Raw genomic sequence first — 27,252 nt, forward strand, 5'->3', positions numbered from 1 at the left:
ACTACAGTCTTCAATTTTCAAATGAAAAATAAAACAAAATATGCAAACAAATAAATCCATAATAAATTAATAAAGTTCTTTTTTGATTGATTCAAATTATAGTTGTCAACATTATTAACTGAAAACCACAGACAGTCTTGAATTTCATATTAATATAAAAAGTAAAATGAAACAATACAGTAAATAAAGTTAATCAGTTAATCAAAGTTTATTATTATATATAGCATAACAAATAAATAAACAGTAAACAAACTTCTGGTCTGCTACAGTGGATCAGATGAGATTTATTAAATAAAAATAAAAACAAAAAGTTGGACTTTAAATACCTCGAACAGATTTACATACAACCTCCAAACGACCTGTGAACGTTCAGGATTATAAAACGTCTTTCTGTTTTCAGTCTGTGTGTGAAAGTTGTTTCCACGAGTAAAAACTCTTCTGTGTGTGTACAAATAAATAAAAAACAATAAATATAATAACATGATTCATTCTGGAGGAGCAGAGCGAACAAACACGTCTCTGAGCTGTAACAGCTGTTCAGCAGTAACAACGACTCACTGTGACCACTGGAGGGCAGAACACCGACATACTCATGTTCCTGATGATGTCACGTTAAAACATGATGATGTCACAGTGACGCTGACCTTTGACCTTTTGGATACAAAATTTCATCACTTCATTATTTTATCCTGCCAAACATTTGTGTCAAGTTTTGTCATAATTACTGAAGGAATTATTGAGTTATGGACAAAAACATGGTTTGTAGGGTCACAGTTCATTCTTGCGTCCAAGTGGATGTTTGTGCCAAATTGGACGCAAGGTCACAGTGACCTTTGACCTCCAAAATTTAAACAGTTCACTGTTTAATCCAACTGAACGTTTGTGCCAAATTTGAAAAAATTCCCTCAAGGTGTTCATGAGGATGAGATTGACATATGGATGGACACACAACCCAAAAACATAATGCCTCCAGCCTTAGAGGTGTAAAAGCAGGGAGTTTGGCAAGTTCCTGGACGGAGTGGCGTGTGTAGCCCCATAAGCCTAACAGTTCAGGTTGTCGAGGTGTTTATTCTCATCTCTGAACGATCCTTTTGAGAACGATTGGATCTGAGGACCAGATCAGACTCCACATCACAACAGACCCCATCCAGTTTGGTCCCATCATTCCAAACCGTCCAGGACAACAACCCAATCTCTTGCCTCTGGTCTACGGCGGGCAGAGATGCGCGAAGGAGTTAAACTTCACCCCGTAGCCAAACCCAGGATATACAGGTTCGGTGAATGTGGTGTTGAAGGTGTGGAGGTGGATCAGTGTGTCAGAGGAGACTCTGTAGAAGGACAGAGTCCCAGCAGGACAGTCCACATACACTGCTATTCTGTTAGAGGATGAAGGAAGAGGGACGAGCGTCCCACTGTTATTGTGCCAGGCGTTGTATCCTCCATCGGTGCAGCTCAGACACCAGGACCGGTCGTTCCCTCCGAATTTGGAGCTGTCGCGGTCTCCATTTCGTCCAATTGTCCTGTAGCTCACAGCAATGTAAACCTTTCCCCCCCACTCCACTTCCCAGTAACAGCGACCGGTCAGGCCATCTTCACACAGCACCTGAGGCCAGTAGTCAAACCTCTCCGAGTGGTCAGGGTACGGGTGCTCCTTCCTCAGGTCCGTCACCTTTCTATTGTTTTCAGACAGCTGGAGGAATTTGTGTGCCGTGTTTGGGTCCAGTGTGAGCTCACAGTAATCTGATGAAGGCAACAAGACACAGAGTTTAGATTATTATTGGCTAAATAATGCAACCAGAACTACCAACCACGTGGACGTCTGTGCCAAATTTTAAGAAAATCTCTGATGGTGTTTTTGACAAATCACTTTTATGAGAATGAGACAAGAAGCCCGTTTCCACCGCAGGAACTTCGGGGTAATTTTACGGGGCCGGGGCCATTGGTGTGTGTCTCCACCGCAGGAACCACCCCCGAAGGACAGAGTTAAGGAACTTTTACAGGGGCTAAACAAGTCCCTGCCTCGGAGTAGGTACTCAGAATGGCCCCGAAAGACTCCTGGCTGGGGCTTGGGGTTTACTGGGTGCTGATTGGATATACTCAAGGTGAGATGTGATGTCAACAGAAAGCAACAAAATAGCCGGCATTTTTAAAACTCCGCAGACGAGGGTTAGCTTGTTCATATAGCTTCCGCCACCATGTAAAAAAAACTCACTAAATGGCCCGTGAAAAAAATATTTGTTCCAGCGGATATCTTAGTTACAACATGATTGAGCTAGCAAAGCAGTTTGTGTTGGTATGTGTGGTATTTATTCAGTTTTGGGAAATCACGATGTCTAGAAAGCATCAGCTGACAGGGACAGCTAACAGCAGCAGCAAAGCTAACATCAGGACGTCATCTGTTAAAAGCCTCCCGTTGTCGGATACGACATGAAACTACTCCAGTCATCAACAGTTACAATCATGTTGTAACTAAGACATCTGCTAGAAAAAATATTTTTTTCACGGACCATTTAGTGAGTTATTACAGACACCGCTATCGGCTAACAGCTAACGGCGTCCCTACGTCACCCCGGTCAAAATGGTCGTGCAACGATTACGTCACATCCAGAGCCCGTAACTTTACAATACCTTCCTCGTACTCCGCTCTCTCAGTGGAGACACGACGGTTGAGAGGGCCGACCGAGAGGACGTTCCTGTAGTAGTTCCTGCCCCCCAAATAGTACCAGGAACTTCTTCAGTGGAAACGGGCCTAAATGCAAGATCACAGTGACCTTTGACCACCAAATTCTAATCTGTTCATTGTTGAATCCATGTGGAAGTCTGTGTCAAATCTGGGGAAACTCCCTCAAAGTGTTCTTGAGATATCATGTTCATGAGAATGTGATGGATGTGAGGTCACAGTGAACTTGAACTTTGACCACTGAAGTCTTAACAGTTCATTGATGAGTCCAACTGGACGTCTGTGCCAAATTTGAGGAAATTCCCTCAACGTGTTTTTGAAGTATCACGTTTACAAGAATGAGCCAGATAAAAGATCACAGTGACTTTAAACTACAAAATTGTGATCAGTTCATCCTCGAGTCGGACTAGATGTTTGTGCCAAATTTAAAGAATTTCCCTTGAGGTGTTCTTGAGATATCTAATTTACCAGGATGAGACAGGCCGACCTGATAACGTGACTCCTCCGGCCACACCTGTTGCAGATGTAGAGGCATAAAAACAAAAATAACCTCCCAGTGAGTAGAAACAGATTACAGGTTAACAAACTTACACTTCCTCAAACCTGGTTCCAACCACTGGACTCCACCGGGCTCCACCCTGAAAGAGTTAAAGAGGGTTATTGTTAGAGCTGCAGTGATTGGCCAAGTGATCTGTTTTATCATTGGAAGAAAATCAATTGATGGTCACGGTCACACATGCATGAAATTATCATTGGCGAATATTTGGCTTTCATTCAATGCGAGCAAACGGGTGAATAACATTCACTTCCAGGGGCAAAGGACTATGGGGTGCCGGGGTCGCTGCTACGAGCCATCCTGTCCCTTTATGAACACAGTGAGAGCTGTGTTCACATATGTAAAGTCAAACACGTTTTCCATAGGTGTTGGCCTCCACCGGGGTTGTCCCTTGTCACCAATTCTGTTTGTGATATTTATGGTCAAGATCTTGAGGTGCACTCAGGGGTGATAAAGGGGTCCAGTTTGGGGACCTCAGACTTGGTTGTGGTTCAGCTGACTTCATCACACATGCACTGGGGCGGTCTGAGTGTGAAGCGGTTGGGATGAGAGTCAGCACCTCCAAATCTGAGGCCATGGTTCTCTGCCAGAAACCAGTGGGTTGCTCCCTCCGTGTTGTGAGAGTTTTACTGCCTCAAGTGAGGGAGTTCAAGTATCTCAGGGTCTTGTTCATGAATGAGGGAAGCATGGAGCGTGAGATGGATCTGCGGTTTGGTGCGGTGTGATGGCGCTGCGCCGGACTGTCGTGGTGACAAGGGAGCTGAGCCAGAAGATGAAGCTTTCAATTTACTGGTCCATCTATGTCCCAACTCTGAGCTATGGTCATGAGCTCTGTGTAGTGACCGAAGGAAAGAAAGAATGAGGTTTAGCCTTAGAGATAGGGTAAGGAGCTCGGAAATGGGTCAAAAGGGGTCAGTTGTGGTGGTTCGGCATCTGATCAGGATCCTGCAGGGAGCTTCACCTTCAAGGTGTTCCAGGCATGTCCCACTGGTAGGAGGACCCGGGGCAGAACCAGAACACACTGGAGGGATTATATATCTCATCTGGCCTGGGAACACCTCGGGGTCCCCCAGGAGGAGCTGCTTTGCTTGGCCTGCTGCTCCCATGACCTGGCCCCAGATAAGCAGATGAAAATGGATGGATGAATACTAGTAAGCTTGCTAGTGGACTGCACTGTGCAAAGCGGTGGTATTTGTTTGCACACTGCACTACCCACATATAGCATAGACATTGCCTTTGCAGGTGTTGATCACTCGCCTGCATTTGCTCATGTGTGACTGAGCCCTCACCATTAACAAACGTAATCAGTATATTGTAACAAATTCCAGAAACCAGATTCTCTTTGTTATGGTCAACACAATGTCTCTGAATACCTGAGAGTGTTCAGTCTCCAGTGTGGATCCTTCAGTCCAGCAGACAGCAGCTTCACTCCTGAGTCTCCTGGATGATTGTAGCTCAGGTCCAGCTCTCTCAGATGGGAGGGGTTGGAGCTCAAAGCAGAGGCCAGAGAAGCACAGCCTTCCTCTGTGATCAGACAGCCTGACACACTGCAAAGACAAATGACAAGTAGTCACATATAAAAAGCATATCATCGGCATATTGTTTTACAAAATGGTATGAATGTTACATAACTTCCTAACTTTTTCAGGCAGTGGGACAGGGACTGTGGTCGGGCAGAGACCGAAGCAAAACAAAGAAGGCCTGTTGTTTAGTCTGAAGCTCCATCAACTCAGTGAGCTTTGGCGCCACATTTCAAAGGTCTATCCACTTAGAGGTGGTGAAATTTGAATGTTTTGCTTTATTTTATATTGATTTTGTTGACAGACAGCCAGCTAGTCGCGTTGACACTTGGAAATATAGTGTCCATTGTCCAAATGTCAGTCTCCACTGGTTAGCTAATGTTAGCCTTGGCCGTTCTGCACTGTGAACAACCTTGGCCGGGTGGGAGCTAAATTAACTAGTGGTGCTACTCATTTGCAATTTGTAAAGCTCTCCCGGTGATGGGACAACATTGCTGTGAGACATGGTAGCCACCCTCCAGTCTCCCCGCAAGCTTCATTTTGAGCCACAAAACCCCTTTAGCATTATTAACTAGCACCACGTGGCATGCTGGCACAGCTTACAGTGATGCCAAAAGGAGTTTGCAGCTCAAAGTCCAGCTGTTTACTCACTGGGACAACCTGCTGAAAGACTGGAAGGTGGACACCTGTTTCCACAGTAATGCTGTTGGGTCGGGATAGTGTAACTAGTGGTAATCACCGCATGAGAGGTGCAGCTAGCTGACATTAGCTCCCAGCAAACCAAGCTGGTGCACTGGCAAGGGCGAAGCCTAGCTAACTAGCTAGTGGAGACTGAAAGGTGGGCAGTGGGCACTATGTTTCCGAATGTTAACGTGGCTAGCGGGATGGCTATCTCCTACAAGGTCTATTTTTGGGGGTTTTTTTGTTTAAGATTAATTTTTCTGGCTTTTTTGCCTTTAATGTACAGGACAGAGTGAAACAGGGGTGAGAGGGAGAGCAGGGGTGTGACATGCAGAAATGGCTGCAAGCCTGAGTTGAACCTGCGACCGCTGCAGCGAGGCATCGCCTCTGTACATGGGGCGCCGGCACTATCCACTACGCTACCTGCGCACCACCAGGTCTGGGTTTTGCATGGTGCAGTAAATTTAAAAGTTACAGAATTGACCTACAGACTGACGCGCACAATTTGACAAGCATCCTGAGGGCGGTTGGAGACGTAGAATCCAAGTGGGCCACGTTCAAAACCTCCACTGTGGAGGCAGCTACTCAAAGTTTTGGACAAATGGTCATCGGAACCTACTGGTGGACACACACAGTGAAGAGATCGTCAAGCTGAAGGAGGAGGCCTTTTAGAGTCTCTCTGGGTGAGCGTACACCCTGGTGCTGTCCCAGAGTCTCAGACCAAGGGTCATACCTCAGATCCAGGAGGAGCCCAGTAAAATGGACTGCATTTACAATCCATTTTACTGGAAGAGTCATGGATGTTTTCCCTACTAATCTACTTGTGTTTTGTAGGCTTGGTGAAGACCGTGTCCAAGTGTTGTGGGGGCTGAAGTATGGTGCCCAAGGGTTGACTGGCAGGAGACTACAGAGTAGACCCAAAGCATGTTAGAGGGATTATCTTATCTGGCTTGCAACCACCTCAGATTTCTCCAAGAGGAGTTGGTGCACACCCCTTTACGTATTTTCCCAAAGCTTTTAGTTAAAAGGTACGTTATAGCCGGCACTATAAGTAAGCTAACAGGTGATTCTGGAGACGAGCGGACTGAATAAGTGACGGCATGTCTTAGTTAAAGAGACTTCTGCAGAAGTCAGATGTTAGCATGTGACTGTGGCCCCTGAAGATAAAGATTCAAACAACACAGGAGAAACAGAGAGAGGTGATCTGACCTGAGAGTTTCCAGAGCACAGTGTGGACTCTGCAGTCCAACAGAAAGAAGCTTCACTCCTGAATCCTGCAGGTTGTTGTTACTCAGGTCCAGGTGTCTCAGACTGGAGGACTGGGAGCTGAGAACTGAGGACAGAGCTTCACAGCTTCTCTCTGAGAGGTTACAGCCACTCAGTCTGGAGAGGAAATAATGAACAGAATTGAATCAATCAACAGCACATTTAAAGCACCATGAAATGAACAGAATCTCTACACACTTACAGAGCTTTGTTGGAGGCTTTGACCACTGGCAGCAGCCTCAGAAGAGCCTCCTCTGAAGCAGAGTATTTCTTCAGGTCAAACACGTCCAGATCTTCTTCTGATGACAGTAAGATGAAGACCAGAGCTGACCACTGAGCAGGAGACAGTTTATCTGTGGAGAGACGTCCTGATCTCAGGGACTGTTGGATCTCCTCCACTAGAGAACGATCATTCAGTTCATTCAGACAGTGGAACAGGTTGATGCTTCTCTCTGGACAGGGGTTCTCTTCAATCTTCTTCTTAATGTACTGGATTGTATCCTGATCTGTGTTTGAGCTACTTGCTGTCTGTGTCAGCAGGCCTTGTAGAAGAGTCTGATTGGTCCCTTGAGAAAGACCCAGGAGGAAGCGGAGGAACAAGTCCAGGTGTCCATTTGGACTCTGTAAGGCCTTGTCCACAGCACTCTGGTGGAGATGTGGCGGTTCAGGACTGTCTCTAAATAGTTTATTCCATCGAGAGGTTTTTTGTTCCTCTGCCATCAGATTGACTCCAGAGTTGATGAAGGTCAGATGGACATGAAGAGCAGCCAGAAACTCCTGAACACTCAGATGGACGAAGCAGAACACCTTGTCCTGGTACAGTCCTCTCTCCTCTTTAAAGATCTGTGTGAACACTCCTGAGTACACTGAGGCTGCTCTGATATCGATGCCACACTCTGTCAGGTCTGATTCATAGAAGATCAGGTTGCCTTTCTGCAGCTGATCAAAAGCCAGTTTTCCCAGAGACTCAATCATCTTCCTGCTCTCTGGACTCCAGTGATGATCTGTCTCAGCTCCTCCATCATACTTGATGTTCTTCACTTTGGTCTGAACCACCAGGAAGTGGATGTACAGATCAGTCAGGGTCTTGGGCAGCTCTCCTTCCTCTCTGCTCTTCATCACATCCTCCAGAACTGTAGCAGTGATCCAGCAGAAGACTGGGATGTGGCACATGATGTGGAGGCTTCGTGATGTCTTGATGTGGGAGATGATTCTGCTGGCCTGCTCCTCATCTCTGAATCTCTTCCTGAAGTACTCCTCCTTCTGTGGGTCAGTGAACCCTCTGACCTCTGTCACCATGTCAACACAGTCAGGAGGGATCTGATTGGCTGCTGCAGGTCGTGTGGTTATCCAGAGGCGAGCAGAGGAAGCAGTTTCCCCCTGATGAGGTTTGTCAGCAGCACATCCACTGAGGTGGACTCTGTAACATCAGTCAGGATCTCATTGTTGTGGAAGTCCAGAGGAAGTCGACACTCATCCAGACCGTCAAAGATGAACACAACCTGGAACTCTTCAAACCTGCAGATTCCTGCTTCTTTGGTTTCAGTAAAGAAGTGATGAACAAGTTCCACCAAGCTGTACTTTTTCTCTTTCAGCACATTCAGCTCTCTGAAAGTGAATGGAAATGTGAACTGTATGTCCTGGTTGGCTTTGTCTTCAGCCCAGTCCAGAGTGAACTTCTGTGTTAAGACTGTTTTCCCAATGCCAGCCACTCCCTTTGTCATCACTGTTCTGATTGGTTCATCTCTTCCAGGTGAGGCTTTAAAGACGTCTTCTTGTCTGATGGTTGTTTCTGGTCTGTCTGCTTTCCTGGATGCTGTTTCAATCTGTCTGACCTCATGTTCATCATTGACCTCTGCAGTCCCTCCCTCTGTGATGTAGAGCTCTGTGTAGATCTGATTCAGAAGGGTTGGGTTTCCTGCTTTAGCGATCCCCTCAAACACACACTGGAACTTCTCCTTCAGGTTAGATTTGAGGTTAAATTGGCACATGGCAGGAGATTCTGAAAGAACAAGCAACATTATTGAGTGTACTTCTGAAAAGCGCCAGTGGCTCAACATAAAAAGTACCCTCCCCAAACCCTTTAGTTTCGGGGTCAATCTTCAGGTCTGGTTTCTGGGATCGATCGTGAGTATAAAAACAGAAAAGGTCAGAAATAACGGTGCAACGGGCACCCGCATTTCCCTCACTTGCATCTTTTCTCTGTATCTTGGTCCCCCTACTGAAGACGCAAGGACAGATGCAAAGAAAGAGGAATCAACGAAACATATCCGTCCATCCATGTATCCATTTTCTGCATCCCTCACTCCTCCTGAAGGGTACCCAAGGCTCTCCCAAGCCAGATTAGATATATGATCTTTCCAGCATGTTCTAGGTCGACTCCTGGGTCTTCTACCAGTTGGATATGCACAGAAAACCTAAAAAGGATGGTACCCTGTAACATCCTGATCAGATGTTGAACCTTCTTAACCTGTTCATTTAAACATGGATGAGTAATACACCGAGCTCCATCCTCATGTCTGAGCTTCTGATCCTATCTCTAAAGGCCCTGACACAACAAGCCAAAGGTCAATATTGGGCCACCTGTGAGCGTCTGTTACCCTCGTCTTTGCGATGTGTCCTACCCCATTGGCTCTTGTTGGCCCTTGTCTGACTTTTTTCAGCCAATTCAGAAAGGGGTCAGTTGAGGTAGTTCAACACCTGATCAGGATCCTCCTGGGTGCCTCTCGTTGGAGGTGTTCCATGCATGTCCAACTGGTGGGTGGCCCCAAGTTAGACCCAGGACACACTGGATGGGGGGTGGGATTATACATCTTGTCTGGCATGGGAATACCTTAGAATCCCTCAGGAGGACCTGGAACGCGTCGCTGGGAAGAGGGATGTCTGGAATACTCTGCTCAGCCTGCTGCCCCTGCGACATGGCTTTTGGTAAGCTGTTGAAAATGGACAGACGGATGGATTCAGCAGTTGAAGACAGTCTTTTGGTTTCCCCTTTTTGAATGAGAAATACAGAAAATGTTGCCGTCTGCTGGTATGATGAGTTTTGTCCTCTCATGCAGGTGCAGACAGCCTGTGCTGGTTGGCCATCGGCTGTAGTCTTTGCGCTGTTTTCATGTGCAACCTTTTGGCCAAGACACTGGCAACACAAGGGGGTGCAGCAGTCAGCTTTCACTACTGCTAGATCTTTGAAGGTGCTCTGGGGTGACTGGGCCTTTAGGGTAAGTCTAGGCTAAGGAGGCTTATTTTGGCCGCAATGTCATCCTTTTGGTCACAACCCAAAGCTCAGGACCATCGGTGAGGTCTGGAACATCTCCATCTGCATTCTACCGTCACTCCTGAGATAACTGAACTAACGTGTCTTTTGTAAAATGTGATGTTTCACTACGTTCTGAACCAGTTGGATTCGGGCTACTGCACACTGGCTACGACAGACGTCAAGAGGTTTCAGGGTCAAGCAAAGACTGAGTTGCGTGTTTTTATCTATTTGCTCATTTAATGTTGTGGCAACCACCCTAGTATTCCCTTCACCTTCATTACTTTCCACCTTTCAACAGTCTACTCATGCTTCCAAACGTAACACCCACATCATTCACTAATCCAATCAGAATCTCTTATATTGCCTGTGCTGAGTGAATCCTGCCTCTGGGTAATGTCTAACTACGGCTCAGGGTTTGTTGGTCGTTTAGGACAGAATGCCAGATTTGCCTTTGGATGTCTGGCTGCATTGTTAAGTCTGGGATATTGTACCGTTGGTAGAGCACCGATGTCACCAATGATGAGGAAATACAGTAAGTGCTGGACGGAGCAGTGAGTGACAACAACCCACACCATGTCTGAAGGGTTACTGTTGGTTCCAAAGGAAAGTGTTTGGTGGAATCAGGGCTTAAGAGGAGCAGTCCAAAGTGACTCAGTTTGAGACATTATAAAAAAACAGGCCAACAAAAACAGACACAAGTGATTCCTCTTGAGATTAATAAACAAGCTTAGAGAAGCTCCAGGAACACTGCAGTTACCTCCATGTGCTGCGGTCGGCTCCCGGGGATGGGAGCTGTTTCCTGGTGGATTTACGGAAGAGGATGAAGTTGTTGGAGGGTGAGACTTTTTGGATTGTTGGCAGGGGCTGGCAAGCTAACAACTATCTGACTATCGTGACGAAGCCCCATCCTGGTAAGCTAAACTGTGTCATCTTTTAAGTACTAAAATAATTAATAATAATTCAATAATTCATTCCTTCCCAAAATAATTCCTAATGAGACCTACTTTGAAATTTGGCCAGCAAAAACAAGTGATTCCTCTAGTCACAGACAAGCTTAGCAAGGTTTGTGCTGCAGTTGGCTCCTTACAATGGATGGCCTAGGGGACACGCACTTTGCCAGTGGATTTACGGAGTGGAGGATGAAGTTGTTGGAGGGTAAGACAACAAACGATGGACTTTTGGCTCATTACCAGGGGTTAGCAAGCTAAAGACTGCCAGGACTTTGTGTCTCTTTGATGCCAAAAGTGCAGCTGCAGGCTACCGGTAAGCGGTTTGCTGGAGGATGAAGTTGTTGGAGGGTAAAAACTACCAATGGTGGACGTTTTGCCTGTTACCAGGACTTTGACTCCAAAAATGCATTTGCAGGCTACCGGTAAGCTACACTGTGTCGTCTTTAAAGTGATGTGCTAATTTTCTTCAGACTTGTGAAAGCAGGCGGGGTGTAGAGAACGGAGCCTAAGTCTTTAAATGGTTCGGAAAACCTTGCGGTTTATTCTGGAATTATGTTGGTGAAATTGTTGATGATGTTTTGCACTAAATGAGCAATCGTTATTTAGCAGACCAAACAGGAAGTACAGCTCGACCAACAGGGACTGAAGAATATGAACCTCCTGTTCAGTCTTTATAGAAATCCTCTTACTGCTCTGCAGACAGTCAGCCAGCTCCTCCTGCTTCATTCTCCTCAGGAAGTGCAGTGTGATCTTCAGAAATGCCTCTCTGCTGCTCCTCCTCTGCTCTTCATCCTCACCCTCCAACACCTCCTCATCCTCCCTCTGACTCTCTGAGCATTCTGGGTAATCTGGACTCAGAACCTTCTGGATCTTCTTCAGCTCCTTCTTCACAAAAGTGAGGATGTTCTCCTCCAGCAGCTGGAACAGAATATTATATGAATGACACACTCAAACATCAGATCCATGTTGGACACACTGACAATCCACTGGTGTAAAAAGTGCAGCATGGAGATGATTGTGAACAGAATAGATGTCAAAGTAGTTGTTGTACATGTACAGACCATAAATATGGAGTCCAGGTGTGTTTGATGCTGCTGGGCAGACTGACCACTGGGAACCTCTGAGCTCTCCTGGTCCACTCTGTGGAGGAACCATCAACAATCAGCTCACATTATGTCTGTCCACACAGAGACACTGTCCACACAGAGACACACACTGTCCACACAGAGACACACAGAGACACACACTGTCCACACAGAGACAGACACTGTTCACACAGAGACAGACACTGTCCACACAGAGACACACACTGTCCACACAGAGACAGACACTGTCCACACAGAGACACTGTCCACACAGAGACAAACACTGTCCACACAGAGACAGACACTGGCCACACAGAGACACACACTGTCCACACAGAGACAGACACTGTCCACACAGAGACACTGTCCACACAGAGACAAACACTGTCCACACAGAGACAGACACTGTCCACACAGAGACAGACACTGTCCACACAGAGACACTGTCCACACAGAGACAAACACTGTCCACACAGAGACACTGTCCACACAGAGACACACACTGTCCACACAGAGACACACACTGTCCACACAGAGACAGACACTGTCCACACAGAGACAGACGCTGTCCACACAGAGACACACACTGTCCACACAGAGACGACACACACTGTCCACACAGAGACAGACACAAGGTCAAGGTACTGCCATTTTCAGTGCACTTCTGGTCTTGTTATAAATGTGCACTATCGGAATTGTTTTTATAAATGTGAGAAGTAAACATTCTGTACAAACAGTAAACAACAGTTTACCCCGGTCTACGAGAGACGAGTCCATCTGTAAATGCCAGGGGTTCAGACTTTGAATGGTTGCTCTTAAGGGACACACAGCTGAGTTCAGATCCAGGGTCAGGGGACACCGGTCTCTGATGGATTCTGGAGAACCAGGGAGGGAAATTCACTTTTCAGTCTTCAGACACAGAAAAGAAACAAGCAGCGATCAACAAGAAAAACAAAACAAGGTTCAACATGTACTTCTACTTCAGACCTGACTCAGACTCGGCATCAGCAGGTACTCAGTATCAAAGGTCTCCGATCTGGATCAGGACGAAACATCTCCAGTTAAAACATGAATGTTATGGACCGCTCACCTTCGCTCAGGGCGGAAGAGTCCATCTTTAAACAGAAGAGGTTCAGACTTCGACTGGTCACTTCTGAAGGACACACAGCTGGGACAAAGTCCAGGTCCAGGTTCAGGTTCAGGTTCAGGTCCAGGTCCAGGATCGAGTTCAGGACCAGGTCCAGGTCCGGGATCGAGTTCAGGTTCAGGTCCAGGTCCAGGATCGAGTTCAGGTCCAGGTCCAGGTAAATGCCTGAGAAACACAGCAGAGGCTACTGCTTTCTATGGCGCACACATCACAAACACACACTCAGGCATGTCTTATTTTTGGAAGGAAGCATAAATGTGAGGACCTGACGCACTTTCCTGTTCAATGTAACAGAGCAAAGATACAGTAAGTGTTCTGATGTTTCACTTGAATGTGAACTGGAACAGTCTGTAGTCTTTATACAAGTGTGTACATTTAGTCTTAATGTAAACGTTTACTTTTAGAAAAATTCAACCAAAATAGTTTCACATTCACCTTCTGTCAACCCGCTTATCAGATTTATCTTTTATATAAATGTAGCGTAGATGACGACAAATACTCCTGACATAGTGTTTACGTATACTCTAAGTTGTACCAGAGTATTCGTACAGTGTGTTATTTGCACCTTTATTGTGAACACAGCTGAGTACAACAATAATTTGTGCTGAGACAGACTGACGTGACTCCTCTCACAGTGCTTCTGTTTTATATGTATTGATGTAATATAATTTACACGATGAGGAGAAATGACGAAGACTTACGTTTTGGAAGAATGTCGTGTCTCAAATGTAACCGGTGGAGTCATGGTGGACTCATGGTGACTCTTCATGGACTCACATATCAACATCCTGTCAGACAACAAACACACATTAAATATTAATCTAACACAATACATATTAAGAATAATGTCTTCACACAGGACCTGATACAGCTGTAATGGAGAACTTTGGCAACACCTTGTGGTTAAAACGGTGAACTGCAGGTTATTTATTGACTCAGATGATCAATAGTTTGATTCTCACCCTCACAGACAGAATCATTTTATCGACACAGAAGAATTCACGCTGTTAATTTGCAGTAAAAAAAAAGATAAAGAAAAAAGGTAAAACACAAATAGTCAAACTGAAAAAAAGTAGATTTAAATTAATAATGATAAAATAAATGAAACGGTACCTTCCTGTATGTAAAAAGGATGTGGAAATTGTAATTATGTGGATTTAATACAACTTCTCCAAACTACACAATTCAGTTGAATATTCATTGTTTACACAGGTCTGTATCTTTATTTATATATCTCTATATCATTCATAAAATCTGCAGGATTATAATTTCATGAAAAATTGCAGTGTGCACAACTCCAAAAAACTTTGAACAACAAATAGGAGTGCAGGGTTGTGGTGAGGATCCAAAAACAAACCAAACATCGGCACTCACACATAAACTCTACTAATTCAATGGTAGCAAAATAAAGAGAAACATTTCAGCTCCATCATCAGCGTGTTATAACAGGCAGGAAGGACATGTTATGTAACTAGGTGAGGTTTAATCAGGACAGTGAACACATAATGACATGATAGGATCCATTTGTGAATGAATGAAGGAACCGCCTATCAGTGACCTCTGCCAAAAAGGAGGAGTGCCCATAATTATATGTAAACCGGTGTCACAAACTGAAATGTGACAAAATTCCAAGCTAAAGCTTCGACGTCTCCGAGGGGCAATTTGAGATACAGACAGTTGTCACAAGTTCGACATAACACACAGTATCCAGAGTCACACACTGTCAGGGGTAAATCATGGACAGTTAATGGTCACTGCTGGTTAAGGTAAGTGACACAGCAGACGGGACAAAGGACGATCTGTAATGCTTTGTGCTGCATTTAAGGAGGCAAAACCTCCACTGATGGAAGTGTCCGAAACTCAACACGGAGGGGAGGCAACAGCCCAGTGACAATCTTACAAAGGAGGACCACACTTGCTTGTTTTGCTATGGAAGCTAACGTTAGCTAATGTGCTAAAAAGTTAGCGTTGCAGAGAAATCCAATCTTCCTCTTAATCCCTCCCCAGTTTCTGATGAGGTGGACATGATAACCCTTAATACACATAACCTTATTCATCCCTACAACAGGAAATACTTTTCCCCTAACCTGATATGAAGTGTGCGCTGCACATGTGAGCATTTTTGATGATGGCCTCCGTCCAGTCCTTTGGTCTTATCACATTTAACCATAGTTGTCTTTGTTTTTGTTGACCCACAGAATCCATTTTCATTCAGACATCTGGAGGTCAGAGGTCAACGGACCTCTTCTTCCCCTCCCCAAAATTAAGCAGAACTTTGGAGCGTAATTTCCAAAGAATTATCATTGATATGCAAACGGTGATTTGTGGGGTGGAGTTTTCCTTGAAGCCTCTGAAACCTGGAGCGACGTCACTTTTCCTGAGCTGCTTTCAGACGCCTGTTGCAGGGTTTTAAACGTTTGAACCCTGAGCAATGTTTTCTTTCAAAAACATGGGAGAACAAGGAGCGAGACACTTGGTAAGAAATGTCCCACAAACTGTAAAAAATAAAAAAATCAATGAAATCAAAATGAAAATTATAAATAATAAATAATAATAAAAATTTAAAGAAATATTTTAAAAAAAAACTAGGGAAGAGTCTATATTTATAGCTAGTTTTAAATATTTGAAATTATGGTACAGAATTATTATAATTTTTAAACACCTTCTCCAGGTCAGTTCCTTCTTTATCTATTTCATTACATCTTATTTTCATTTATTTTCTTGTTTTTCTTTATTTATTTCATTTCATTTCAATTTTACTTATCTTGTTTTTATTTATTTATTCAGTATCATTTTATTGTTAGTTATTTTTTGTTTTTATTTATTTATATATTTAATCATCTTTATTTCATTTTATTTTGATCTTTTTCTTATTTTTTATTTAGATATTTATTTACTTTATTTCTTTTTATTATTATTATTATTATTATTATTATTATTATTTATTTATTTATTTATTTATTTTTTTACATATTTTCTTGTTTGCATTTATTAATTTATTAATTTTCATCATTTTATTTTTACTTACTTCCTTGTTTTGATTTATTTATTTAACATTGCTCGCTGAGTTCTTCCTGTTTTTGAAAGACACCATGTTACAAAGGGTTAACCGGGGGCCTGTATCATGAAGCAGGATTAATGTCTCAGCGAGGTAACTTCAGGGTTCACCCTGGGTTTTCGGTCTCACGAAGCCGGTTCAGTTCTTATCGGGGTAGATCACCATGGTAACTTACTCTGAACGGCTATCCTGCTCCGGAGCAGGGTAAGTTCAGGGTTGAATCTGATCCTATAAAAAGCACCACCCACTGGCCAATCAGCTGTTGATGGCTGACAGAAATGCAGCCCAGTCATGACGGGAAGTTTAATTCATTTGATTGATTTTGATTTGAAAGTTTATTTTGAACATTAAAAAAGAAAAGAAAGCAACAACAACAGACAATGAAAAGATTGTTCAAAAAGGAGTGGAAAGAAGTGGAACTTTCATCCCAGCCCTTCATAAGAAAGAAACTGATCATTAGCGGACACTTAATAGCACCATTAATTAGTGCCAACATTTTGTTTTGTTGGAGGAAATGATCCCTGTTAAAGATAATGGGCCTAACTGACAGCTTTGCTGCTGGAAATGTGGAAAGTAGCCTATCATGTCTACACTTCATGGTGTTTGAGGATTTTCCTTTTTGTTTCTTAAAGAGGACACTAGGTATATTTCTGCACAGCTGTTAATTTCTAACACAGCTCAATATCAGGATGATTTTATTCAGACTATCAGTTTGGTGTTGATATGATTTAACTGTGGCGTCAGCTTTAAGCTTTATTGTAGCATATATAACGTTATGACAAAGAAGACCAGTTTATCAGACGCAATGATGTTAGACGATAATTGTAATACACGCAGTTCATCTGCGCAGCATTGATTTCATGGGATTCAAGGGTGTGATCAGTGTCAGATGTACAGGTACAGGTACTGTAGCTACTTGAACCAGTGATGAGTCATTTAACCTACACATCATTTTATTTGCTGCCTTGTGTTGTCTTGATTTTTCCCTCTCTCCTCCTCTATTTCTTCTTTCCTCACCCGTTTCTTTTCTTCTCTATTATGTGATTTCATTGATGTTTTGACAGGGGAATTTCTTTGATAAGCTTTTAGTGGCTTCTAACCTCTCCGGCACTTTTCTTTTTTTAATCTTGTAAATGTTATACTGTCTGTTTTTAACATTATGTGCAAATAAACTAATCTAAACTAAAACTAAACATTATTCATCCCGTTATGCGTTGCCACGCATGTTTCCTCCTCCTGCAGCTGCCACGGTGTTGGCCTTTTCTCTAATGTTGCTTTTCTCCTCCTCATATTTTAGTAGAATTAATCTCTGATCCTCACATGAGAAATACTTTTTCCCCTCACATACGGCGCTCTGTGAGGACGCTCAGTGACGCTGCGCTTCTCTCATGATTGTGATTGGTCCGCTGCGTGCGCGTTCACAGCTCTTGATAAAGCAACCCTGGGTTGAGTTACCGAGTTGATATCCAGCGTCGTGATACCGATTATCCCGATTGCCATTGTTAGGGTTAGTCAACCCAGGATAGGTCTGGGTAACCCAGGAAAGGTTGATCTCGCTTCGTGGTACAGGCCCCAGGTCGGGAGCGCGCGGGCGGTGACGTCAGCCCGGCCGGTTTCGGTGTCCCAAACAAACAAACAAACACCCGGCAGAGAAAGTGATGGGATTTATGTGACTGCACACCTGTACAGGTGAGCGCAGCTCGGACTGGAGGGTTTTAAACGGCCCTGTTTTTATGACAATGAACGTGACGTCAGAGGAGAGAAGAATAATCAAATGTTAAAACTTCACCTTTAATCCGGAGAGAAGAAGAAGAAGAAGAAGAAGCTGCGTCTTCACCGGGAATCTGCCGAGGAGTGATCACGAGCCTTCTCACGCCTACCTCCTCAGTGACGTATATCCGGTGACAGCGCCACTTAATTATGCAGTTTATATTTTCACCACCAGAGGGCGCCACGTCACCACCAACGTAGAGACATGCGCCTCATTCACAGCACGGTTACAACACTGCAGTAATTTAAGTACAAGAAGCTGAGAACACTTGAGTACTTTTACTATTAAAAGTACGCCGAACCATGCGTCAGCACTTCCGGTTTGCAGTGACGTCATGCATGTACAGACAGCTGCCACTGAATTAATGTGACTCTGAAGTAAACTTAAAAATGTCGTGATTTTCAAGCAGGTTCGGCAGAAGGACAGAAGGAGCGTCTTTTTTTTGTTTGTTTTTACCACAAGAGGAGAATGAAATAAAAACCGATGAAATGATTTGTGCTGTCTGTAACAATGGTAAATAACAAACACACAACATCCACACATGATAAGTTGTTTATTGTTGACGCACACTTCTTACAGTCATGTCTGATGTTCACATCCTTCTCACATTAAAGAAACAGTGGAATATCACACACACACACACACACACACACACACACACGAAACACGTGTTTTCAGATCAGTGTGAGGTGCACTTCCAGATGACGTCATGATCTCTGATCTCCATCCAGAGCAAACCTCCACAAATCCAGTTAGAAATCATATGAGGAAAAAAAAGCGCTGCAGAACTTCCTTGAAAATCCTGTTGTTTTTAGGTTTTCTTCAGTGTCGCAATGATCACAGTGATAATTATGTGAACATGTATGAGTTCACTGAGGAGAGGAGCTGGTGACGCATCATTCGGCGTATTTTAACTACAACATGCTGCAGAAGCAAGCGATGCCTCTCGAGGATAAACAGGCAGCCGGTGGCGACAGCATGAGCCTTGGGTTTTAGACTCTATCTGTTGCTATGTTAACAAACTGATCACCATTCAAAGTATGCCGAATTATGTGTGAGTAGCTCCTGTTTGCGGCGAGCTCATGAATGAACAGACAGTTGTCACTGGATTAATGTGACACTGAGAGAAACTTTAAAACGTAAAGATTTTCAAGGAAGTTCTGCAGCGCCTTTTTTCTCTGATTCCTAAGTGGATTTTCGGAGGCGTACTCATATTGAGAGATAATGATGTCATCTGGAGGGGAAAGCCAAACTGAATCTAAAAATGTGTGTTTCATGTCAGTGTGTTCCCGTTTAACTGAGTTAACACACTTTAAATTCTTTGATAATGATCTAAACCACCAAACATGGATCTGATTACCTCATGAATCTACCCCATTGTGTTTGAGTTTAATACTGCTCAATAAAAAGTTCCTCCACACATGATACAAACTCTATTCTGAATTTTCAAACTTTTCCTGACATAAGAAAAAAAAGACTTGTTTTCTTTCCCCTGTAAGGAGGTCAAGCTGCTCTGGTTTCAGTCTCTTGAGCGTTTTCTCCAGCCGAGACAAAAGAGGGAAAAGACAAGAGGATCAGATTTCAGCAGGAGTCAGCCGTCTGGCACAAAGCCACGTTAACTCCTCTTCTATAAACGCACATTAAATATGTGTGTTTCATCAGCTTCAGCCAGGCTTTAAAATACACTTTATTCTGAAAAACTGTACAAGTCAGGAAGCGTAAAAAAAACAGAAAACACTCCTTAAAAGATGATTTTACAAAGTCTTATAAATACATGAGGATATTTACAGAATAGCAATAAAATGAGGCAGCTTTGCAGAAGAAGCGCAAAACTGTAAAATCAGGACGACGTTCCTGTAAATAAAAACAGGAAAGATAAAAGACTCACAGTTTGTTTAACGCTCAGTTTACAGGTCTGTGACTCTGGTAATCACCTTACAAATCCTGGAAAGAAGAAGGTAATTGTTATACACACGGAGAAAAAAAACAAACACAAAGAGTCTCAAAGACGTTCTGATGCGCTTTTCTCCCGACGATTTCTTACTAGATTTACGGACATTTTTTCTGCATGAACAGCAGAGATAACGAAATCCTCCCTGAATGGAAGTCACACTGAATCTAAAAATATGTGTTTCACGTCTGTGAGTTCACGTTTCACTGAGTTACCGACAGAAGAAGAAGAAGTGCACTTTTTGGTGCAAACTGAAGCAATGAGTCTCGGAGTGTTTTTTAATGCGTCAGACGACAGAGACTAACTTCCTGTTGTTTTAACAGCACCTCTGGTCCATTTATTCAAGTTCGTGCTCTGTACATATTTTTATTTTTGCACTTCACATAACCGAACATTGAGCTGATTCCAAAACTTTATATGTTACACAAGAATTAAAAATCATTTACTGCGAAAAAGTGCAAAGTATTTACCGGGTCCAAGTTGTTAAATTTACCAGGCGCATAAAGTCCAGAAAAGTCAAATTTTGTATCATCTTGTGCACACAAGTTACTGTGAGGTGGGAACAACTTGTCTCGTGCGCGCAAAAATTATCAAGTGGATACAAGTTAAAAAATTCTGTGCAAAAGTTATTTTGATGGGTAAACAAATTACTGACTTGAGCGTAAAAATCATTATAAGCTGACAATAAGTTATGAACAAACAAAATTATTATGAGTAAACAAGTTATTTACTTCTGTGCAAAAAATATTATCAGGTGGAAAAAAGTTATTAATCTCAGCACAAAATTATCATTTGGAAACAAGTTAATGACTTTTATGAGGTGGAAACAAGTTATTAACTCGTGCAAAAATTATTATGCAGCGGAAACTTTTGCGCAAAAAAATTATGAGGTGGAAAAAATTTACTCTCAGGTAGAAACAAGTTATTAACTTGTGCACAAAAACTATTATGAGTTGGAAACAAGTTATTAAAATGCACGCAAAAATTATTACGATGTGGAAACTGGTAATTTACTAGTGGAAAGAAGTTATTAACCTCGGTGCAAAAATGATTATAATGTGGAAAACAAGTGCACAACTCTATGCTAAAATTATCAGATGGAAACAAAATGTTAACTTGAGCGCAAAAATGATTCTAAACTAAAAACAAATTATTAACCACTGTGCAAAAATTATAAGGGGAAACCATCTATGAAATTACGCTCTAAAATTATCAGGTAGAAACGAGTTATTAACTTGTGTGCAAAAATTATTATGATGTGGAAACAAGTGTGCACTCTAAAATTATCAGGTGGAAACAAAATATCGATGATGATTTTATAATAAATATTAACCCCTGTGCAAAAACTATAAAACAAGCTATGAAGTAGCGCACTAAAATTATCAACTGGAAACTTGTTCATACCTTGTGCACAACAATTATTATGAGGTGGAAAGAAATTTTACCCTCTGCGCAAAAATTATCAGGCGGAAACAAATTATTAACCTTGGTGCAAAATTATTATTTGTAATAATAATAACTTGTGCACAGAAATGATTATGATGTGGAAACAAGTGTGCAATTTGCACGCAAAAATTATCAAGTGGAAACAAGTTATTAACTTTTGCACAAAAATTATTATAAGGTGGAAACAAGTTGTTAAAGTTGTAAAGGGGGATAAAAAAAGCACAACATTTTGACACTTAAGAGCCTCCATAGCACGTAACAATAAAATGGTTTTCATGATTTTCTATGATGTAAACTTGTAAACTTGTAAACTTTGAGTCAGTTGGACAAAACAAGACGCCATCTTTGGCTCTGAGAAACAACATCAACATTTTAAACAAATAATCAATAAATAAATGTGATGTTTTTAAACAGGAAGTCACAGACCTGTAAAGTGACACTAGAATTTAGAAAAACTACACGTGTAAAATTAATTGTAACTTCAGTTCGAAGACATAAAAACCAGGACGTGGTTCCCGAGTGTACGTGTCCTTACTGAGTCTGATGTGAGACGACTCGGAGCGTCCACGTCTCAGATATCCATCCGTCCTCAGGCTCAGTCACAAAATGGCGTCCGTACGTCTGGGTACCACCCTCCTCTACACCGTCGTCTCGCCCTGGTTGTTGCCACTCAGTCTTTCATAAAACCTGCGCCACGACTGCAGCGTCTTCCCAGACCAGATCCAGAAGCCGGACGTGATCCCCACAATCATGGTCATCAGGTATTTGATCATGAACACGGTAAAGTCCGGCGTCAAAGGCGCAAAGTTCCTGGCCGGGCATGGCATTGCGAAACGCTTGCATGTCTGCAGGCGCCATGTCCTCTCCCACTGCAGCCGGAAGGCCTGCTCATAGAAGTAGCAGGCGATGACGATGGTGGCGGGCACCGTGTAGAGCACGCTAAAGACGCCGATCCGCACCATCAGCTTCTCCAGCTTCTCCGTCTTGGTGCCGTCGTGCTTCATGATGGTGCGGATGCGGAAGAGCGACACGAAGCCTGCCAGCAAGAAGGAAGTGCCAATGAACAGGTAGACAAACAGCGGTGCCAGGACGAAGCCGCGCAGGGCGTCCACGTTGTAGATCCCCACGTAGCAGACACCAGTGAGCAGGTCGCCATCCACCTGCCCCATGGCCAGGATGGTGATGGTTTTCACTGCTGGTACCGCCCACGCTGCCAGGTGGAAGTATTGTGAATTGGCCTCGATGGCCTCGTGGCCCCACTTCATCCCGGCGGACAGGAACCAGGTGAGCGACAGGATCACCCACCAAATGGAGCTCGCCATGCCGAAGAAGTAGAGGATCATGAAGAGGATAGTGCAGCCCTCCTTCTTGGTGCCCTGGGCCACCATCTTGTAACTGTCGCGGCTCAGCTGGTGGTCAATACACACCACCCTGTCCTCCAACAGGAATCCAGCAGCGTACGCTAGCGCCACCATGAAGTAGCAGCCGGATAGGAAGATGATCGGCCGCTCTGGGTATCGAAACCGCGTCATGTCCACCAGATAGGTGAGAACAGTGAAGAGGGTGCTCACGCAGCACAGGATGGACCAGATCCCGACCCAGAGCCGACCGAACTTCAGCTCCTCCTCTCGGAAGTACATCAGTCCGTTTGGTTTGGAGGTTTCGCAGGGGGCACCACAGTCTTTCGCCCCCAGGAAGTGGTAGTTGAGGTAGGGAGGCACCTTGAGCTGCAGCGGGCAGGAGAAGGGCTGATCGGTCCAGACGTGTGGCGGCAGGGTCACCAACTCCGGGACGTTGGGTGTCGGGTCGGAAGTGGTTCTCTCTGAGTCAGTTGTGTTCTGGCCAACGCAGATCTCTCCTGCGCCGTGGACTGGGAAGTTCTCGCAGCGCAGCCTCTCCGGCCACTGGAACCCAAATTTGTTCATGAGTGCCTCACAGCCCTGGCGTGCCCGTTCACACAGAGACCGGCAGGGGGGGATGGCCTGCTCCAGGACGGTGCACACCGGCGCATACATGGAGCACAGGAAGAACTTCAGGTCAGTGGAACACTGGACTTTGACCAGTGGGTAAAACTGGTGCACCTCCAGCCCAGCGTCCTCCTGGTTGGTGTGTCCCAGCAGGTTGGGCATGATGGTCTGGTTGTAGGCGATGTCGGTGCAGAGCGGGATGGAGATGGGCTGACAGAAGCCGTGCTCCGGGACCCAGATCCCCTTCTCGTACTGAGCTGCGCACAACTGGAGGAGGAGAGCGGAGAGCAGGGCGCAGAGCCGCCGCCAGCTTCCCCCCACCGTCATGACCAATGATCGGAAGACCAGTCTCCTTAAAGTACTGACAGGCTCCAGCAGCAGCAGGAGGAAAAGGAGGAGGAGGAGGAGGAGGAGGAGAGTCCTGCTCCTGCTGCGCTCCTTTAATACTCCCAGAAAACGGAGGCTTGTCCCGGCAGCCCGGAGACACAGAGTCCGGTCACCTCACGGACCGACAGCTGAGAGCAGCAACAGATGTGAACTCCTCCTCCTCCTCCTCCTCCTCCTCCTCTCTTTAACTCCGGGCTCGTGAGCTCCTCCAGGACTCCTCAAATGTCCCGAGAGAGTCTTGCGCTCCCACTGAACGTCCGCAGTGGCGCGAAAACAAACTTTGTCAATGAGTAAACAGTTTAAGATGCACGAGAGTTCTGCACGATAAAACTTATTACACACACACACACACACACACACTCTGCCCGGGTTGGTTTCAAGGCGCCCCTCCCCCTTCTGTCTTCTCTCTGCAGCGCACGTGGGGCGCCTTGAAACCGCGCTGTGTTCTGGGCCGCGGCGCTGCTGATTGGCTGGTGGAGGTTAAAGGGTGGCTCCACAGCAGCAGAGGAATCCTTTAATATTCGTGTTTTTTTCTTCCTGTACAGAAGTGTGCTGCTCCTCTCTCCACAAATATTACACTGGGTATACTTACAAAAAAAAAATTAAACAGTAACTATTATTTATTTATTTTTATCTCATTTAAAAAAATTAAAAAAAATATATATATATATATATATATATATATATATATATATATGAATTAATTCATTAATTAAAAAACAACAGACCAGAAACACTGAGGTCATGTGATTGATTTATTTTATTTTATGATATGATTAATTTAAATGACCAACATAATTCAGATCTTTTCTGTTCAGATTTCAGAGCTGAAATCAGCCGCTCGTTATCCTCCTTCCTGTCTGAACGTGGAGTGGTGCCTCCTGGTTGTACTTGACACAGTACTTTTATCTTTGATACTCAGTATATTGTGCTTGTAATACTCGCTTGGGGAAAGTACTCTGATCCAAATTTACAAAAGTACAGATTGAAGTTACCGTGAAGAACATAAATACAGTTATGTCGACACAGTGAATACACACTGTGTGACACATACAGAGGTGTTGTTAATGTGAGTATAAAGTCTGTACGACACACAGTGTGAAGAGCACAGCCTCACAACCACCTCACCTCCCTCTGTGTGATGTCAACACATCCCTTAGTGCAACCTACAGCCCCTTTTACACTGCCAGATTTTCTGTGAATGTTGGGCCGTTTTGTGTCTCTGTCAACCTCAAAGAGACACAAACGGCTGCAATGAGACACAAAACAACCTCAAAGAGACACAAAACAACCACAGAGAGACACAAACAACCACGAAGAGACACAAAACAACCTCAAAGAGACACAATACAATCACAGAGACACAAAACAACCTCAAAGAGACATAAAACAACCACAAAGAGACACAATACAATCACAGAGACACAAAACAACCTCAAAGAGACATAAAACAACCACAAAGAGACACAAAACAACCTCAAAGAGACACAAAACAACCAAAAAGAGACATAAAACAACCACAAAGAGACACAATACAATAACAGAGACACAAAACAACTTCAAAGAGACACAAAACAACCACAGAGACACAAAACAACCTCAAAGAGACACAAAACAACCACAAAGAGACACAATACAACCAAAAAGAGACATAAAACAACCACAAAGAGACACAAAACAACCACAAAGAGACACAAAACAATCACAGAGACACAAAACAACCTCAAAGAGACACAAAACAACCACAAAGAGACACAATACAATCACAGAGACACAAAACAACCTCAAAGAGACACAAAACAACCACAAAGAGACACAAATAGTGGTGGTCATAAAGAGGAGGTCAGGGGACAGCAGGCCGACTCCTCTGCTGACACATTCATTTTCACACCGTCACGTCTTCATCATCACTCTGATGGTGTCCAGTGTTTATTTGACAGACGAGTTTCCATCGTTCCTCCGAGCTGAGCGAGTTGAAGCGTAAACACACAGCGGCGTTAACCCAAACACCGCCGACGCCACCACGCCTTTTTAGGCCATGGCTCTTCAAAATAAAAGACCCATCTGTTCCTGCTCCCTCCATCTCCTCTTCTTCTACTGTTTATATCTCCACTGTCCAAACGTTCCACTAATGTCAACACCAAGGAGAAGGAAGGAAGAGAGGGAACGAGCGAAGGAGGGAAAGAGAAGGAAAGGAACCAAAGCAGGAGATGAAAAACTGTGTCTGTGGAAGCAAATGAATGGATAAGAAGAGGGGGAAGGATAGAGGAGAGGAAAGGAGTAAAATAAAGGAATGAAAGGAAAAGAATAGAGGAAAGGCATTAAAGAAGGAAAGGAGAAGAGGAAAGAAAGGGAGGGAGGAAGGAAAGGAGAAAATGAGGTGAAGAAAGAAAAAAGGAAGGGTGGAAATGTAGGAAAGGAAAGAAAGGAGGGAAAGGTAGGACAGGATGAAAGGATAGAAAGGGAGGCAAAGGAAAGAAAGAATAAAAGGAAAGGATAAGGACAAAGAATAGGTGACAAGGAAGAAACGTATGAAAGGAAAGGATGAAAGGAGAGGAAAAAAGGAAAGGAAGAAAGCAAAGAATAGGTGACAAGGAAGGAAAGGATAAAAGCGTGAAGCTGCATCACTGTTGCTAGGGTGGTAACCCTAGCAACAGTGATGCCAACTTAATGTTGAATATTTAACTAATATTTAATATTTGTTTATGTGGTTAAACAGACGCCTGAAAGTCAGACTTTGGTCTCTACTGAGTTTTGAACACGTATTAGCTTCATGGTATTATTGTGTATTTCATTTTAGTCACACGTATACGTAGCTAAGCCAAATTTCATGAATTTCAGAAGCTAAGATGTAGCTACTGCTACTTCGCTACGTTAGCTTTAGCAGGATTTTACCTCACGAATGTATTCAGCTGCTGCTTCATCAGTTCAATGTTTAGCTTCAGCTAAAGTTAGCCGTGGTCAGCTGTCACTTTACAAGCTAGCTCTTACTTTGGCTGCCTTGGTGCAGTTTTTAGCTCCATCTTACAGTGACCGTTGTCTTTGATTCTGGTCTTCAACACGTTTTAGCTTCGTAGGACAGAGCGACGTTATTGTTCTGTTTTATGAAACATATTCGCATCAACGCGACGGTCTGGTGACAGCTGAGAAAACTTTTTGAGAGAAAACAAAGACAAAGTGTTTTGGAGATTAAAAATAACTTCAGTCCAACTCGTCTGATTCTTCAGAGGCCACATATCAAAGGCTGCTGTGCATTCTGATTTATTATTTATTTATTGTTTGTTCCGAGTGTCGTGAATGAATTTGCTCTCATCAAATGATACCCGACGTTCACCCAAACACAAACAGAGTTAAATATGCACCAACACCTTCGACTGTCTCTTTCATCTCAGCAGTCAATCAAAACGACGCCTCATTTTCACGTCAATCAGAAGAATCCCATAAATTTAAAGTTGTTCAAAAGAACTCAAGCTTTTGTTGAACTTCTTGTTTTGTTGGCGAAGTTTCTGAAGTCGCACAGACTTGAATTTT

At 43.8% G+C, this 27,252-nt stretch overlaps 1 protein-coding gene and 1 pseudogene across 1 annotated transcript; both read right to left on the minus strand.

Moving 5' to 3' along the window:
* Positions 1-184: 184 nt before the first annotated feature.
* On the minus strand, positions 185-18,095 carry LOC125884811 (NLR family CARD domain-containing protein 3-like; annotated as a pseudogene).
* A 442-nt stretch (positions 18,096-18,537) lies between these two features.
* On the minus strand, positions 18,538-24,075 carry LOC125884825 (frizzled-7-A-like). The gene has a single exon (XM_049570068.1). It carries the CDS (start codon positions 23,659-23,661, stop codon positions 22,006-22,008), a length of 1,656 nt encoding a protein of 551 aa, XP_049426025.1. The 5' UTR covers positions 23,662-24,075; the 3' UTR covers positions 18,538-22,005.
* Positions 24,076-27,252: the final 3,177 nt, after the last annotated feature.

This window comes from Epinephelus fuscoguttatus, linkage group LG24, assembly GCF_011397635.1.
Source record: "Epinephelus fuscoguttatus linkage group LG24, E.fuscoguttatus.final_Chr_v1".
NCBI classification, from domain to species: domain Eukaryota; kingdom Metazoa; phylum Chordata; class Actinopteri; order Perciformes; family Serranidae; genus Epinephelus; species Epinephelus fuscoguttatus.

Excerpts from the sequence above, each read along its gene's own strand:
- LOC125884825 (XM_049570068.1), bottom strand. The coding sequence starts at position 23,661 with ATGACGGTGGGGGGAAGCTGGCGGCGGCTCTGCGCCCTGCTCTCCGCT.